The following is a 16,167-nucleotide window of genomic DNA, read 5'->3' as shown; positions in this document are numbered from 1 at the left end:
AAGATGATTTTATGCAGATGAAACTTCACTTGTTGGTGGCCTCTCCGTACGGGCCCTTTCAGTTCATCTTTGTGGCCTAATGGTGTATACCGAGTTTTTACCACCAACAAGGTTTTTTATTCGCATGGCTTCAATATGTCGCTTTTGTGTTTTAGCTACGAACTAGTTACATGAAAATACTACATTTCAACCTACAACTGGACAAAATTTAACCCAAAGATCATTTTTATGAAATCTTCAGGAATACAATTTTCAGTGTTACACGTTTCAGTCATCGAGTTTTCTAATCAAGGCAGGATTCGCTTGAAAGGTAAAACCAAATCTATTGTCTTAAAAGAACTCTCTAAATTTGGGGTAACCATTATTAAGGTTCACGGAAGGCTGGTTTAAATTTCCGATGTGGCCTTTGATTGACAACAGGATAAATAATATTCACGATACTGTTTGAATTGTGCACAAGGTTGTCTTTAGATTCTATAAGATTTTTTTGGTTTTTCATCCATCGGTCAGTCATTTATGATACGATTTCTTTCAAATATTGTTAAAGATACTACTGTGAACGTGGGTCACAAAGTGACATAAATTCTTGACCATAAAGTTCTTAGTGTAAAGTAATGCTAACTGGAAACTTTTCTCAACAATTTTGTTCCTGTCTCACAGAAACAAAACAAATCGAAAACAAAACAATGTCCACTAAATTTCAATGAATATTTGACGTATTAAGGACAAATCTTTGTCGCAGCGATAGACCAGTTTTTACGCGGAATAGTTAACGGTAGGAAATTTATACGCAACGCAAACCGCCACATACTCAAAAAGAGCTCTACCGCTCAGAGCTATTACTCTTCGGTTGTAAAGGACAAGCCGGGCAGTATTTAGATAATTACTTGCAAGGCGAGGGAAGCTAGTTGTCACATTGCGTTTCGCATTTAGAGCTTTGTATTTCAGCGTTGCTCTTTGTAGAAAGAATTTTGATGAATCACATCTTGAATGTGACCAGGTTTTAAGTTCTGTCCTTCAATTTTTTTCCCTTTAAGTACTGATAGCTTACAGAGACAACGAAGTAGGATGCATCGGCTGACCGCTTTTGCATTGTTTATAACGATCCTACACTTGGCGTTCTCCGCTAACCAGTCGGTAAGTTATTGCTTTTCGTGGCAACGTTTCTTGACGGAATTCCGCCACATCAAAGACACTTAATAAACCACGAGTTTTCCTTTGTTTTCGTTTATTTAATATTTATCCCAGACATATCGAGAGACTAAATTCTCTGAATTAATTTTTCTTTTCGCTAGTTGAGCAACATCTGAAGAAAAACTGACAATCGATATATAACATACACGTCGACTATAATTGTGGAAATGAAACCAAATATTATAATCAGTGAACCACGCTTCACATAAACCATACAATACTACGTCCCTAAGATTGTTCGTCTCTTTTGGCAGTTTATACTTAAGAAAATAATAGTGACATTCTTCTCCCAATGTCACTATTAGGTAAAGTCTCAGTCACAACCGGCCTCTAGCTGTTCGGCCCATGCGACCAGTGGTGTACCAGGGGTCCCTGGGATGCCTGGGCGTAACGGAAGAGACGGTGCTAGAGGATCAACTGGAGCACCAGGTAAAAAAGGACCTGCCGGCCCTGTAGGGCCTAAGGGGGATAAAGGTCCTGCAGGAGCACCAAGGAAAAGAGGCTCTCAGGGTGTAAAGGGAGATCAGGGCCCCGCTGGAGTAGTCCCTCAAAGAAACTGGAAACAATGCACGTGGAAGCCTCTGGAAGACAACAGAGACTATGGGTTGATAAAGGTAAGTTTTCATTGTTTCAGTGGAGGACTCATCGTCTTTTGTTGAACAGCCCATGTGAAATTATCTCTTTCTATTGCAGGATTGCGTCTTCGTTAAAAAAAGTCCAGATACCGTCTTGAAAGTTGAGTTCGACGGCGATTTTAGAGTAGCCCACTGCAAAAGGTGTTGTAAACGTTGGTATTTCACTTTCAACGGCATTGAGTGCGCTAAACCAGCTCCCATCGAAGGTATTGACGCCATTTGGCAAAATCATGGTAAAACAGACACCAACATTCACCAGCACAGTCAAATCGGAGGATACTGCGAGGGAATTGGATCGGCAACCGTTCGCGTGGGACTAACGGTTGGAGATTGTCCAGGATTCGGAAAAGGTTTCGACACCTACACCGGGCACAAATCTGTGACGCGAATCATGATTGAGGAAGTCCCTAAACCACAATAACTGTACGGCCCTGAAACAAAATCAGCCATTGGTTGATTAGTGCCGCTGGTCGAAAGTAGTGACTGTAACTATAAAGAAAACCTTGATTTTTGTAAGAAACGTAGCACTTTAAGGTAAAGGTAAGCTTTATTGAGGTTGAATAACAGAGCTAAATGGAACACCCCGCTTCTACCTCGTCACTAAAACTTCCGCTTTATATTCCTAATGCGCATTTTTTCGCACATGTCTCGCAAACACTCATACATCATAGAGCATAAAATAACCGCAACTAGTAGCCGTTTTCGAACTTTGGCCACCAGTTGCCGTTTCGGAATTTTGGCCACCACTAGCCGTTCTGGAATTTTCGCCAGTAGCCACTTTTCCCATTTTGGCCAAAACTTGCCGTTGTGGCATTTTCGTAATTATTGCCCGCTATAGCATTTCGACTATTAGTAACTGTTTCGACATTTTAACCACTAGTGACCGTTTTCACATTTCGGCCACTAGTGGCCGTTATAGCATATGGCTGGCTGTTTTTTAACATTTTAGCCACCTGTGGCCATTTTGGTATTTTGGCCTCTAGTGACCGTTTTGGCATTTTCTCCACTAGTGGCCGTATTGACATTTTAGCCACCAGTGGTCATTTTGGCATTTTCTCCACTAGTGGCCGTTTTAACATTTTGTTCACTACTGCATGGCCGTTTTGGCATTTTCTCCACTCGTAACCGTTTTGGCATTTTCTCCACTCGTAACCGTTTTGGCATTTTCTCCACTAGTGGCTGTTTTGGCATTTTGTCCACTAATGGCCGTTTTGGCATTTTGTCCACTATAGTGGCCGTTTTGGCATTTTGTCCACTCGTGGCCGTTTTGGTATTTAATCCACTAGTGACCGTTTTGACATTCTGGCCACTAGTGGCCGTTTTGTCATTTTTTCCACTAGTGGCTGTTTTGGTATTTTGTCCTGGCCACCAGTGACAGGCCCGTAACCGGGGGGAGGTGCACGGGGTGCGTTCGCACCCCATCACAGGCTCCAAAGGTTCGCATTTTGATACTCAATATCCAAGTTAAGAAGTGCAGTGGGTTAAAATGAAGTTAAAACTTAACAGTGATACTTAAACAAAATCTAATGGAAAAAGTAGTAATGTAATAATAATAATAATAATAATAATGATAATAATACTAACGAATTTTTATACAGGATTGAAAACCCATCAGTGTGTAACACTGTTGTCCTTGGGGTCCTGTCAAAATAATAAATAAATGAATAAAACAAAACTTAACAAGATATAATCATTGACCTTAAGGTCTAGAAAAGCATACAATAAAATAAAATGCTCTGAAAAAGGATACCTATAACCACGTTTAGATCGAATTTTTAACTAAAATAATCTCGCAATTTGTTCTTAAATTTCAGTCTCGAATCTAACGACCTTAGTTCAGCAGGCAGGTTGTTGAAAGTCTTTGCTCCTTGGTAATAGAAGCTCTTTTTACCAAATTCTAAACGTACTTTGGGTAATTTCACTGATATACCGTTATTCCTAGTGGCCTTAGAATGAACCAGTCTTTCGAAGTAGTTCTTAAAGGGTGTGCAAACATTATTCAGGAGACAGTCGAAAACAAACAAACAGCTTTTACGCTTGATCAAATTGTTCACGGATGGGGGATTAAAAGAACTATTGCCAGTAACTTTAAAGCCTCGTCGTTCGATGTTCTTTATCATTTCCTTTCGGTAATCCGGAAAGCTAAGACCAAGTGTTCCGCAATAGGTAAAAATAGGTGCGATCATAGTGTTATAGATCGATTCTGCACACTTTTGGTCGATCAAAGGACGAATTGATCGCAAGAGGTTAATTCTGGTTGCAGCTTTTTTATAGATTCGGTCAAAATGTGATGCAAGGTTTAGTGATGAGTCAAGGTGAACACCTAAGTACTTATAGGTAGATTTGTTATTGATGAGTGTCCCATTAACAGAAAGTTTAAGTTCCTTGTCTTGAAGGTTGATTCTTTTAGCTGTTCCAAATAACATAGACTCCGTCTTGTCCTTTTTTAGGTTAATGATCAGTTCGTTGTCTTTAAACCACTCGCACAGGTTATTCATATCCTCGCTAAGGCTTCTCTGTATAGTATCAATATCATTAGAAGAGGTATAGATGACTGAATCGTCGGCATAAGTGATAATCTTCGAGTGTTGAAGCGGTTTATGTACATCGTTGAAAAAGATAATGAATAAGATAGGACCCAGGATACTTCCCTGAGGAACACCTGTGAGAATGGGTTGAGGTTCTGATAGCACGCATTTATATTGGACAACTTGTGATCTGCAGAAAAGGTAATCAGTGAACCATGCGAGTTCTGTTCCACGAACTCCGTAAGTTGAAAGCTTGCTCAGGAGGCCAGAGTGACTGATGGTGTCAAACGCCTTTGATAGATCGATGAAAACACAGCCTGTCAGGTTACCATTCTCACCTTCTCTTCTGATAACATCGGTTAGATGAGTAACGGCCAGTTCAGTAGAGCGCATGCGACGGAAGCCGTACTGAAAATGAGAAAGTAGACCATTCTGTTCAAAATGAGCCATCAGCTGCTTAAATACCACTTTCTCCAGGATCTTTGACATTGAAGGAAGTATTGAAATAGGCCTATAATTGTCGATTTCGGCCATTGAACCAGATTTAAAAAGTGGTACAATTTTAGCCGCTTTCCAGTCAGTAGGTATAGACCCTGTTGCGAGAGACAGGTTAATTATATGCGTGAGAGGCTTGGCTATTATATCAGCAGAGTCCTTTAACATTCCAGAAGGAATTTTCACTTGACTCAGTTTCACTGGGAAACTAAAACCAGCTGCACTCTAGTAGCCTGAGCCATTCAGAACATTTCAATGAGCGCACAGATGTCAAAGCTTATCTAAATGAATAATGAAATTAATGTGCGCACGATTTGCACGGGAGTTAAGACGAGCGAGCCAATGACAAGGGAGCGATCTCACGACTTTTGTCAGATACGTCTGCTAACGAGTCGGGTAGTATTCTCTGTTTGTACGAGCGCATGAACGCCCAAAGATGCAAAATTAGGTTTTTGTGTCAAACGTTATGGGTAGGAGAGAACAAGAAAATAGAAAGAGGAACACTACAGCTAAATCTTGCCAGTCTCTCGATACATGGGTCAGTAAAGTACCCTGTTAAGAGCCATCAGACGCTAACAATGACAGTGCAGTCTGCGATGACAGCCCAGCTGAAACCAAGACTTCAGATCTATCTCAGTTAACTACAGTTTTACAGCGAGATATGGTTGGGTTTCAGGTGACGTCACAAGCTTTGCTGAAGTTAGTGTCCGCCATGTTGGTGTCCCTCGGGTATCAAATTTATGAATAATTAGTCGATTTCTATAGTGAAGCCCTCTCTCTTATCGCCGTATTATTTCGCCAACTGCATGAATATCCAGGAAGAAAAAAGCGATAAAAGTATCTGGCATTCATCTTAAGATATCCCAGTGCTCTCTGAGTATGCCGAAAGCTTAGAGAGTTGGAAGGAAAGATGTTTGCAAAAGATCTCGGTCATTGGGGTTGACCCTGCAAGCATACCAGCCGAGAAGTTCAGTCCAAAATGCTTGCCTCCTGTGGAAGCGTCGGACTTGCTGAGTTACCTCGTTCTTGAGACCAGCTTCTACACCAAGAAGCAGTTCAAGGCGTTCAAGAGTCTAGAGGCGTTTAATCAAATGGTGTCGGGATTTGTAACCTCAGTTGTAGGCAAAGTAATCGCCGGCAAGTATGCCGTGAGAGCACGAGTTTGGCATTCACAGCATATGAATGATCCTTTAGTGAACATTTGGGTCATTTCCGAAAACGATGGGACTATTTTGTCAGCCCATTGCTTGGGATGCAAAGCTGGACTGGCTGAGTCATGCTCACATATCGCGAGTGTTTTATTTATGTTAGAGGCAACTACTAGAATTCATGGCAAGGTCGCTGGCTGTCACGAAAACTCAGACACCGAAAACTCAGGTCCCGCGAAGTGTTCTCCAAGCTTCCGAAGTGCTCCATAATTCGATAGTGCATAGCATAAAGCATGAACCAACTTTTTTATAATATAACCGGTGGATTAATGCAACAAATCCGACGCGAAAGACGAACAACAATATCAAGAGTGATTCTTCAGAGAGGCGAATCGTGACGGCGCTGATGCCGAGTCTTCTTTCGCGTTGTTTCTCTCTTTCTGCCTCATTTAAGAACTCTTGCCCAAGGGTCGCAAAATTGTCTTCGTTTTGGGACTGGTAGGCCGAGTCTCTGTTTGTATCCATCATTATCGCGAAATATTTAAGAATTTTAACAGAGCGACAACAAGGATCTGTGCGACGAAGTACAAAAAGGTCAACAAACGTCCCTTTCGGCTCGTCAAAATCACGCCACATTTTAATACTTTGGTGTTGGAGCGAGCGCATTTGATCCCGTTAACTGTGAATGAAAAGTTCAAAATTAACGGGAAAAATGGAGGAAATCTAAGCTAAATGAAGTCTTGTGTCACTCTAAAATGTTTTAATACTCAACCATCGGACGATTTTGCGAAACGTGCAACTTGCGGCCTTGCTTTTGCTGCTTCAGTTGGATGAAGACCCAAAAGGTCAAAATACACGAGGGATTACCAGGAGTGATCATGAGTCGAGTTTATCTCTTGAATTTTCGAGGAGTCTGAGTTTTCGGGGTGTGAGTTTTCGTGACACCCCAAGCTTACTTGCACTCAGGTAAAATGCTCATGGATTTTGCCGACATAGGTCAATGAAGTGCCGTATGCGAGGGCTAAAGACATCGATTTCTCATCGGCTAAGAAGCTCAAAGAAAAGCTCGACCAAAAAATCGAGGATCTACAACAGCTGCAAGCCTCGAACAATACAACAACTTCTAGTTCCTCCTGTTCTTCCCCTTGATTTGTGATGATCTTAGGTATAGCGCATTAGATCATATATATAATGAATTTTGCGCTATAGAAATAATAAAATTATTAAATTATTATACGAAAAAATCCTTAGTCTTTATGCCTTCCACTTTTGCTCGAACAGCCAACAATAATGCATAAAACCATCCCTTCTTTCTCACATGAACTCTTCGTTAGATACGGTTTGTTTACGCTCGAGGGACACCAAGATGGCGGATAGTAACCGTTGCTACGGTATTGGTCACGTGGGTGAAACCCAAGGATAGAAAGTAAATCCTACTTATTTTCGCAATGTCCACCAGTCTTGATCCCATTATTATGCTTTGAGATTTAGTCGCTATTCCTCGATATGAAACAAACTCGGTTAAAAAAAGCCAGTGAGGAAACACAAAGTAACAATTCGGAGAGGGACTGGGGGAGGGATCTAAAGCAGCAATACACAGGCATCCCAAACCATGAAATAGAAGTTTTCGAGACACAAAGAGGGAAATATATTTTATGTTTCTCCTGGTCTCTTATCGTCATTTCCTGATGTCATGACAATATTCTATGAAAAGCCCGCGATGTGTACTTTCTTAACAATTCTGCATTATTTATAGAATTGTGGAGACTTCGCAAGCTCCAGTACCTGAGAACACTGATGACAATCTAACGCGGCATCGCTTAGAACCAATGATGCAACAGGAAATTAATGACATCGGGAAGTTTTTATGACGACCTCTGAGAAATTTGGTTCTTCCGAAAATAAGCTGCTAGTTGGTCAGAAGTATTACTTGATTAAAAGTCATTTTGTGCCACCGATTAACTACAAGTTTCCAACGCGATTTCTTCATCAGTGCCGAAGAGGTTTTCAGTCACGATACCTCAGTGAGTACTCGTGGATGGTCTACAGCCCTTCAGTAGATGGAGTATTCTGTAAACACTGTTCTTTGATGATACCTATGCATAGCAGGAAAGAAAAGGGTGCTTTTGTTAACAAGCCTTCCATAAACTGGCATAAGCCTCAAGAAAAGGCAAAAAGACATGAGCAAATGAAGTACCATCACGATGCAATAATCGCTACCGAATCCTTCCTTAACTCGGATGAAAACCCAGAGCTAAACGTGAACAACCGAGTAGATGACGAAAAGCGGAAGAATATTATCAGAAATAGGCACATCGTTAAATGTGTTTTAGAAGCCATTGTTAAGGAGTGCGATGATGATCTCTTTCCAAATATATATGAGCTCCTCAAGATATGCGTCACAATTACTGCAGCGAGCTGTGAATGTGAAAGCAGTGTGAGTTCTTTAAAGGCCCATTTCCAACCAAGATGCCTTGCGCGCCCGGATCATTTTTCATATATGAAAAATACGCTATTTTCCTCGTAGTTGCGGAATCGCTTTGATATCTTCTTCCATCTTACTAATTGGGGATTTCAAAGTTCCATCTTGAATCATGTGCGAGCAACAAACTATCGTAGTATCCATATCAGTAAATAGTTTTTAACTCTTACATGTATGACGGTGAAAAACGTCATTTGAAAAGTTGATGCCGCCGAAGAAGCGGTCTAGAGGAAGGCCGAGTCTTCCCGGCTCGGCAAAGGTTATTCGAAATAATTGAGATATATCAACAAAGTTGAAGTGGTAAATTGGCCACCGTAACGATTACAAAAGCTGACGTTTGGAGCGTTAGCCCTTCGTCGGAGCGAATAGAGGAATTGTGGGTTGTGTGTGCTTTTAAAGGCAGAAAATGGAGCTACGTTATTGGTGAGAACATGGCAACGAGAAAAACAAGAATAAATTAGTGGAATGAAAAGCGTTCGTTGATCCCTGTGGGATTTAGACTGCCGGTTTGAAAGATGAGCTTTTGTTCAAAATTTTTACGGCTTTCCGTGCTACCTTAGTGTAAGGAAAGACCGCAGATTGCCATATGTTGCTTAGAATGATTAGGTAAATTAAAATGTCTAGCGACTGGTTTCGATGTGTCCTTGTCATTCCTTTCCACGTCTCGAAGGTGTTCTCGGAATCGGTCAGCTAGTCTTCTGCCTGTTTCACCGATGAAGTGCAAGTTATGCAATAGATTACATTGGCGGAGGTGCACGTGAAATGATCGGTGATCTTAATGGATCATTTAGGTCCCGATATTTTATCAGTGTTGTGAATGAAAGGACACGTTTTGCATCGTGCACGAGCGCATTTAAAAGTGCCTGGTTGGTCATTAGTCTGAAAAGAACTTCTGACCAAAAAATTGATTATGTTTTTGTCGCGTTTGAATGAAATGAGCGGAGGCTGCGAAAAGATAGTGCTTGTCTCTGGATCGTTTTGAAGTAATTTAAAGTTTTTAAGAATGATGGATTTAACTGAGTGGTTGTGAGGGTGAAACGTGAGAGTGAATGGAATGCGGTCGGAATCTTCCTTATGCGACGTTTGTAGTGCTGAGTGTCGATCAATAAGTTGGGCGCGGTGGTAACCTGCTTGAACGACAGAAACAGGGTAACCACGTTTATCGAAAAACTGGCACATTGACTCTGATTTGTAGTGGAAATCAGAGTCATCACTGCATAAACGACGAAGTCTTAAAAACTGAGAAAAAGGAATGGAATTCTTAACGTGAGATGGATGCGAAGACGAATATAACAAGTAATTATGCGAGTCTGTAGGTTTGTAATACACACTAGTGCATAAACCGTTACCTTCAATTGAAACTTTGATGTCTAAAAAGGGTAAAGAATTGACAGAAATTTCCCATGTATATTTCAGAGCCGGGTGAAAAGAATTGACTGCGGTTATGAATTGAGTGAGATCCTCTCTGGTAGAGGAGGTAGCGCCGATACAGTCGTCGATGTAGCGACCGTAGAGTTCAGGTTTGGACCCGTTGAATTGGCTGAAAAATTGATGTTCGACAAAACCTACAAAAAGATTGGCATAGGTAGGTACCATTTTGGTGCCCATGGCTACACCATTGGTTTGTTTGAAGAAGTTGTTTCCGAATGAAAAACAATTGAGTGTGAGCACTAGTTCGGCTAGGCGTAGTAGTGTTTCAGATTTAGGTTCCTTATCAGTACGTTGATCAAAAAAATGTTTAAGGGCGAGAAGGCCTTCGCCATTAGGAATGACAGTGTAAAGAGACGTAATATCCATGGTGAAAAGAAGTTTGTTTTGGCCAAGGAAATTAAAGTCTGGAAAAATTTGAAGAGCGTGTTGGCGGTCTTTAATATATGATGGTAAAGTTTTGACGATGGGAGCCAAATTTTGTCTAGATAGCTGGAGATAAGTTCGGTAGGGCAATTGCAAGCCGCGACAATGGGCCGACCCGGGTTGTTAGGTTTGTGAATTTTAGGTAAAAACTAAATACGAGAAGTTCTATGAGTGGTTATGATGAGATGTTTTGCTGTGGCCGGCAATTCTTGTTTAGTTATGAGTTGGTTGATCGTATTCTTGACGGAGTTTTGATTGCTGGTAGTGAGGTCTTTGTCGACCTTTTGATAAAAGGAGGTGTCAGAAAGTTGCCGCAAAGCTTCTTTTGGTAGAGGTCGATGCGCCAAACAACGACTTAGCCGCTCTTATCGGCCGCTTTGATAACTATGTCTTTGCGTTTTCTAAGACTTTTTATAGTCGACCACTCTTCAGAAGAGAGATTAGAAAATTTGGTAATACGTTTGAAATTGAGTTTGTTGATATCGTGACGGCATTTTTTGATAAAAAAGTCTAATGATGCGAATTGGCCCTCTGGGAGAGTCCATTTAGACTTTCGAGTCTGAAGTGTTTCGAAAGTGTCTATGTTCGAGGTGTTAGAATCATCCTCTTTGTTGTGAAAAAAGGCTTTTAATTGAACGCGGCGAAGGAATTTTTCTACGTCTTGTTTAATTGAGAATTCGTCCGTTGTTTTAGAAATGAGAACAAAATTTGAGCCCTTACTGAGGACGGATTTTTTCTGAATCGGAAAGTGAGAGGTTTTCTGGAATGGTAACTACAGTTTTGAGGTTTTCTGGTGATGAGTGGTTAGCGATTTGGGAACCGATAAGTTGGTCAAGTTTTTGGGCCTTAATTTAGTTCAAAGCTTATTCGACTTCGAGAGTCCGTGTATGATTTATGGAGGGCAAGGAAAACAACCATGGGTTTCGGTAACACTACAGACAGTGCTTTTGCAGAAATATTATTGCATTGTTCCTACGATGGAACTAGAGACTCCGGGGAGATTTTTTCGAGGTGAGAATAATTATTTGACTGATTTTTACTTCAGATCCTGAGATATGTATGTAAGCGATCTCTTTTGTACAAGTCATTATTCTATCATTGAAATGCGTAAAGTAAATCAGTTTTGGCCAATATTGGTTATTTGTTGATATTTTATTTAGTGTTGAAGCCGAACAATTTCCTTCAACATCAGGTAAGCTTTGTACAAGTTTTATACACAGACTCGATTTATGATTTTTCAGTCTCAAATATTTAGCTGCAAATTTGTTTACTGTGTTCTTCAGCAAATCTTTGTTTTTCTTTTTAATACTGTTTGTGACTGACTATCAGAGTTCGCCATTTAACATTAACGCGATTCCAAAACAAAAACAAGCGACTGCAAAGGATCTCGGATGGAGATATATAGCAGTCATAATATTTTGAAACAGTGTACTACCCCTCCAATGGGTCTTCAGGAGCCCGAGGTTACCTATGGGTAAATTTCAAAATGGTGGGAAATTAGAATTGTTCTACCTAAAATCCAACATGGCCGCCAAAGTGGAGTTTGCTGAAACACTTCGACCTGCTTTGCAACGTGCTAAATCAGACTGCTTAAGTCAAGTTGCAAGTGGGGATGGAATAAAAAACGTGAATGAATTCTTTGGAGAGCTTGATAGTGCCTTGGGAGTCTTGGAAGATAAATTCAGTCAGCGCTCAAGAGATCGCAATATCCAAAGGCTGTTGCCTGCACGCGGAATGGTGGCCAGAGCCCTTAGAAAGATCCATGCAAAAATTATACGCCGGCTCAATTCAAGACCGGAACTGGCAAATCCATGGTGTGGAGAGTTCACAGTGGACATGCCAATGGAAGTGTTTTTAGGTATCTCAAAAGATATCCTGGACCAAACAAATTTTGGCCATGAATTTAGTGAGACGAACACCCAACTGTTTTACAAAATCAACGATTTTCGAAAGGCCCTATATTTGTTCAAGAGGATGGACATTGACGGTGCTAAAGCAGACCGGGAAAATATCTTAAAAAAGCCACTAAATAGTGAAATGGAGAGGTGTGAGGTGATTGTTTCGGATGAGAAGCCACTAGAATTGAGATTTCACAAGAAAAACGAGGTTCTGACCGTGAAATTTCACTATGGATACTGGAACATGAGCGGTGTACCACAGCACTAGAGAAATCCTTATTGATATACATTTGATTACAGAAAAAAACTAATTTTCATTTTTAGTATCATTTAATGATTGTTTGATTTTTTCAAAATAATTTCTGTTAATAATCTTAGCATATTAGCTAGCTAGCCATATGGCTTATCAATATTTGTGGACTCTATTTTTTGAATACATCTATTGAACTGAAGAAGTACTACAATATTAACACTGTGTTAAAAATGTTAATAAACAAAATTGTTTACATTATTATTAAACAACTGGGCCGGGTTGTTCAAAGGCGGATTAAGATAACCCAGGATTACCGTAAAATTTAATTGCAGATCTGAGGTGATTGAATGCTCTAAGAATAACTGGGAAAATTATCCTAAAACGGCTTTTGAACAGAGAGATATAGAAATCTGGATTAACATTTAACCCTGGGTTAGCGCTAATCGGTCTTCGAACAACTGGGCCCTGTTGTGTAAATGTGCTGGCAGGCAAGTGAAACACTTAACTGGACAGATAGGTTTCCTCACTGCCTGTGGTAGTTCTGCATGACAACAAACACTAGTTTTAATTAAAGTTAACTGAAATGACAAAAAAAACACATTATTTAAGGAACTGCTTGAGTTCATTGTTAACTTTTCCAGCAACAACACTTTTCTTGACTAGCTGCATCATATTGCTTGTGCAAATTGTGCAATCATGTGCATTTGACTTTGAAAGACCACAATAACAAAACCTGTTATCATGGTCCTTCACCCTCTTAGGGATGTAGGAGTCACAGGCATTCTTTTTCTCTTGCTGCTAAGAAACACTGAAAGGATCCATCTCTCTAAGCCACAAGAGACAAACAAATTCATCGCAGAACACAATCCACCACCTTATGCTTTTTTTGACATTGCAAGTATTTTCAACATACTTTGCCAGCTTGACGTGCTTGGCCTCTCAACCCTGCATGGAGTTAAGGCCAAGTCCAAACCCAAGTTTCTCCAACAGCTGGTCAGTGTGATATAGGATGGCATATCTCAGTGTCCACACAGTGGGATTCACACCACTTAATAGCAGGCGATTTGCTGTGAAGTAGTGCTGGCCCAAGATCTTCAAATGCTCAACTTGCTGCTTGTTTACATCTACCCTGGAGTAAATGGCAGCAGCATCCCCAATTTTCACAAGAGTAAATGCCAATGTGTGCAGTTTCACCATAGGCCCACTTGATAGATTGTTTATCTTCAGTAGTTCCTGAATAAGGTAGGTGAAGTTCCATGAAAACCTCTTTGATTCCAGTCCAGTGAATCTGTAAGAGAAAGAAACTCCCTTTTTTCTCTTCTCGCTGAACCACCTGTTGAAACTGTTGTAAAGCCTTCCACACTTTGCAGTTCCCCTCACACAATTTAGAAATGCTACCACTGGTGATGTGTTTGGAAGATCTAACACCGCTGTTGCTGTCTTGAGTTTAGCTTGGTCAGTGCACAGCATGGCAAGTGTCAGGAGGGCTGAAAACCATTGCTGCCAGGCATTATTGGTGTTGTGGAGGGGCTCTGCCTTGACCAAATCCACATATTTGCCCAGTGGGGGAACAAATTCTTGCCTAGATTTTTCCTTAGCAATGAACTTGGTGACCTCTGCTCTTTGATTTCCCACAGGATCCTTAAGTTTAGCTTTGAACTTCTCAACCTTCTCTGCAACTTCAATTCTCCTCTTGCAATCCCATGGTTGCCAGGTTTCTTTAAGTCCACCAATTGAGCCACCTATGGTCACTTTATTAGTCTGGTTCACATTGGCAAAGGGAGAAAAGTAGACAGCACAGTTATTAAGCTCTCCAGACATTGATGAAACCCATTTCATGTCACTTGGGATCAGCTGAAATCTAAATTCAACTACATGGCCTTGGTCAGTGGTTAATTTAGCCCCTTCCGTGAGCTCCATTTCTTGGACCAAGTGCTTTGTATACTGCTTCATTAGTGGAGTATCTTCAGCACAATTAGCACCCATAAGGTGGTTGTCATTGCAGTTCTGCACCCTGTTTAGGAGGTTCAGAATACTCACAAGGTAGGCTATAAATGAAACAAAAACATTTCATCAGACAAAATAGGTGTAGTTTAAATAAAAGGTGGCAAATTATTAAACAGTATTGAACACTAATTAGGAAATTGTCAATATCATAATGATCAAAAGTAGTTATTCAATATATATTTTCCAGAGCTTGAATGTCATAATTAATAACAAGTATATTTGACATCAAATTACAAAAAAATTAGTTCAAAGAGAGGACTCAGATGCACTGAGTGATTTACTGTGAAACTAAGGAAACCATGAACACCAGAAGTATTTATGGAATGTTATAGTGTTACAAGGAAAAAGCCAATCAGGTGTGAGAAAACTGAACCGTAAACAGCAATGGTAATTAGTTTGTGGTTTTGAGGTTGGCTTGCCTGAACTTTAATGTAATAAGTCACCATGTAATCAACATTTCTGAAACATTTCAGGTGTTCATGGTTTTCTGAGTTTGACAGATGAGTAACATTATCATGTCTTATGGCTAAATTAATGATACAATATCAGTCTAGTATCCTCAGTCTGGAGAAAATAATAATCTACCTGTTGCTGTATCATCCTTCCCAAAGGGAGCACCATCTGCACCAATTGCTACATGCAAAACTCCTTTCTCTCCATTGAACCAGTGTAGGCAGGGGGGTTTTGCTGTTCAGAAACAAGTACAGATCTGCAAACTTCAGAAGAAAAGGCTTCAATGGTCTGTATACACCAGACATTGATTCTAGTGAATATTTACTAGCCATATCATCCAAGGATAGTACTTCACCAATTTCTATGCTTCTGACAAAGCTCATCAGTGTTTTGTTGGGCAAAATGTTTGGAACTTTGCATCCTGTCGTAAATTCTGTCTTCATGTTTTCCTTTTTCTTTTCAGTTTCTCTTACAACCTCTGAACTGTTCCTGATGTTGTGTACTTTGTCTTGCTTGTGAGGCCTCCTTCATAAAGCACACGCAAGCTTCTCACTCTATTCTTCTTGCTCAGCATTCATAATCTTTAATTTTGCTTCTGATAATACTTGGAATTATCTCTTGCATGCAAATATTTTAATTCTTGATGTAATTGGTCATCTCAGGTTTTGATACAGTGCATATTAATGTCGTCCACATACCATCAAGCACTGGTTTGTTGTGTCTGGGAAATTTGATCTTTGCTCGAGCACAAGTATGGATGGGACCTAGTGCAGCCAGGGTCTTCTTTCTACGTCTGAAAAACTGTTTCCTAGAAAGATTAAGCTTTTCACTGTTTGCTCCATGAATTTCACTTGAGATAGTGGACCCCCTGTCATCATTTTTCTTTTTGGCCTGATCACCACCATCATTCTCTACATTTTCCACTTAAGCAATCTGTGTATAAATATGTAAATTAATTCAAGCAAATAAATAAATAGTTCAAAATAAAAATAACAATGATAAATAAGTATGATTGAAAAGGTAACCGTAAGTACTGTGCCAAGTCTGTAGATAACATCATAGCCTCAACTCTCCTTACCCGAAGAGGTAAACAATAAGACTTAAACAACAACAAACATATGAAACATATGTGTGAACTGCGGTTATGAGACGTATATGAGCACGATCCTTCGCAGTAAAGCACTATTTGAGCAATAGTGAAAATCAGACCTGAAAAAAAA

At 40.2% G+C, this 16,167-nt stretch overlaps 1 protein-coding gene and 1 pseudogene across 2 annotated transcripts; one reads left to right on the top strand and one right to left on the bottom strand.

The window, feature by feature from the left end:
* The first annotated feature begins 125 nt into the window (after positions 1-125).
* LOC111320857 (collagen triple helix repeat-containing protein 1) lies at positions 126-2,451 on the top strand. The gene is made up of 4 exons (XM_022923571.2): positions 126-310; positions 1,038-1,137; positions 1,500-1,808; positions 1,888-2,451. Exons 2-4 carry the CDS (start codon positions 1,069-1,071, stop codon positions 2,248-2,250), a joined length of 741 nt encoding a protein of 246 aa, XP_022779306.2. The 5' UTR covers positions 126-310; positions 1,038-1,068; the 3' UTR covers positions 2,251-2,451.
* A 10,380-nt stretch (positions 2,452-12,831) lies between these two features.
* Positions 12,832-15,571, bottom strand: LOC148718359 (uncharacterized; annotated as a pseudogene). Its single transcript, XR_015993616.1, has 2 exons — positions 15,080-15,571; positions 12,832-14,535 (listed from the first exon to the last, which is right to left on the bottom strand). The product of XR_015993616.1 is annotated as an uncharacterized LOC148718359 (transcript).
* Positions 15,572-16,167: the final 596 nt, after the last annotated feature.

Source organism: Stylophora pistillata, chromosome 12 (assembly GCF_964205215.1).
Source record: "Stylophora pistillata chromosome 12, jaStyPist1.2, whole genome shotgun sequence".
Taxonomy (NCBI): Eukaryota; Metazoa; Cnidaria; class Anthozoa; order Scleractinia; family Pocilloporidae; genus Stylophora; species Stylophora pistillata.
Note: the sequence above shows the minus strand (reverse complement) of the source record. Positions and strands in the feature narration are given on the sequence as shown.

What these genes read in the sequence shown, in the direction of transcription:
- LOC111320857 (XM_022923571.2), top strand. Translation starts at nt 1,069, where the DNA reads ATGCATCGGCTGACCGCTTTTGCATTGTTTATAACGATCCTACACTTG. An exon ending in CGTTCTCCGCTAACCAGTCG is followed by an intron (nt 1,138 to 1,499) that starts GTAAGTTATTGC and finishes TGTCACTATTAG; the next exon opens with GTAAAGTCTCAGTCACAACC. An exon ending in GAGACTATGGGTTGATAAAG is followed by an intron (nt 1,809 to 1,887) that starts GTAAGTTTTCAT and finishes TTTCTATTGCAG; the next exon opens with GATTGCGTCTTCGTTAAAAA.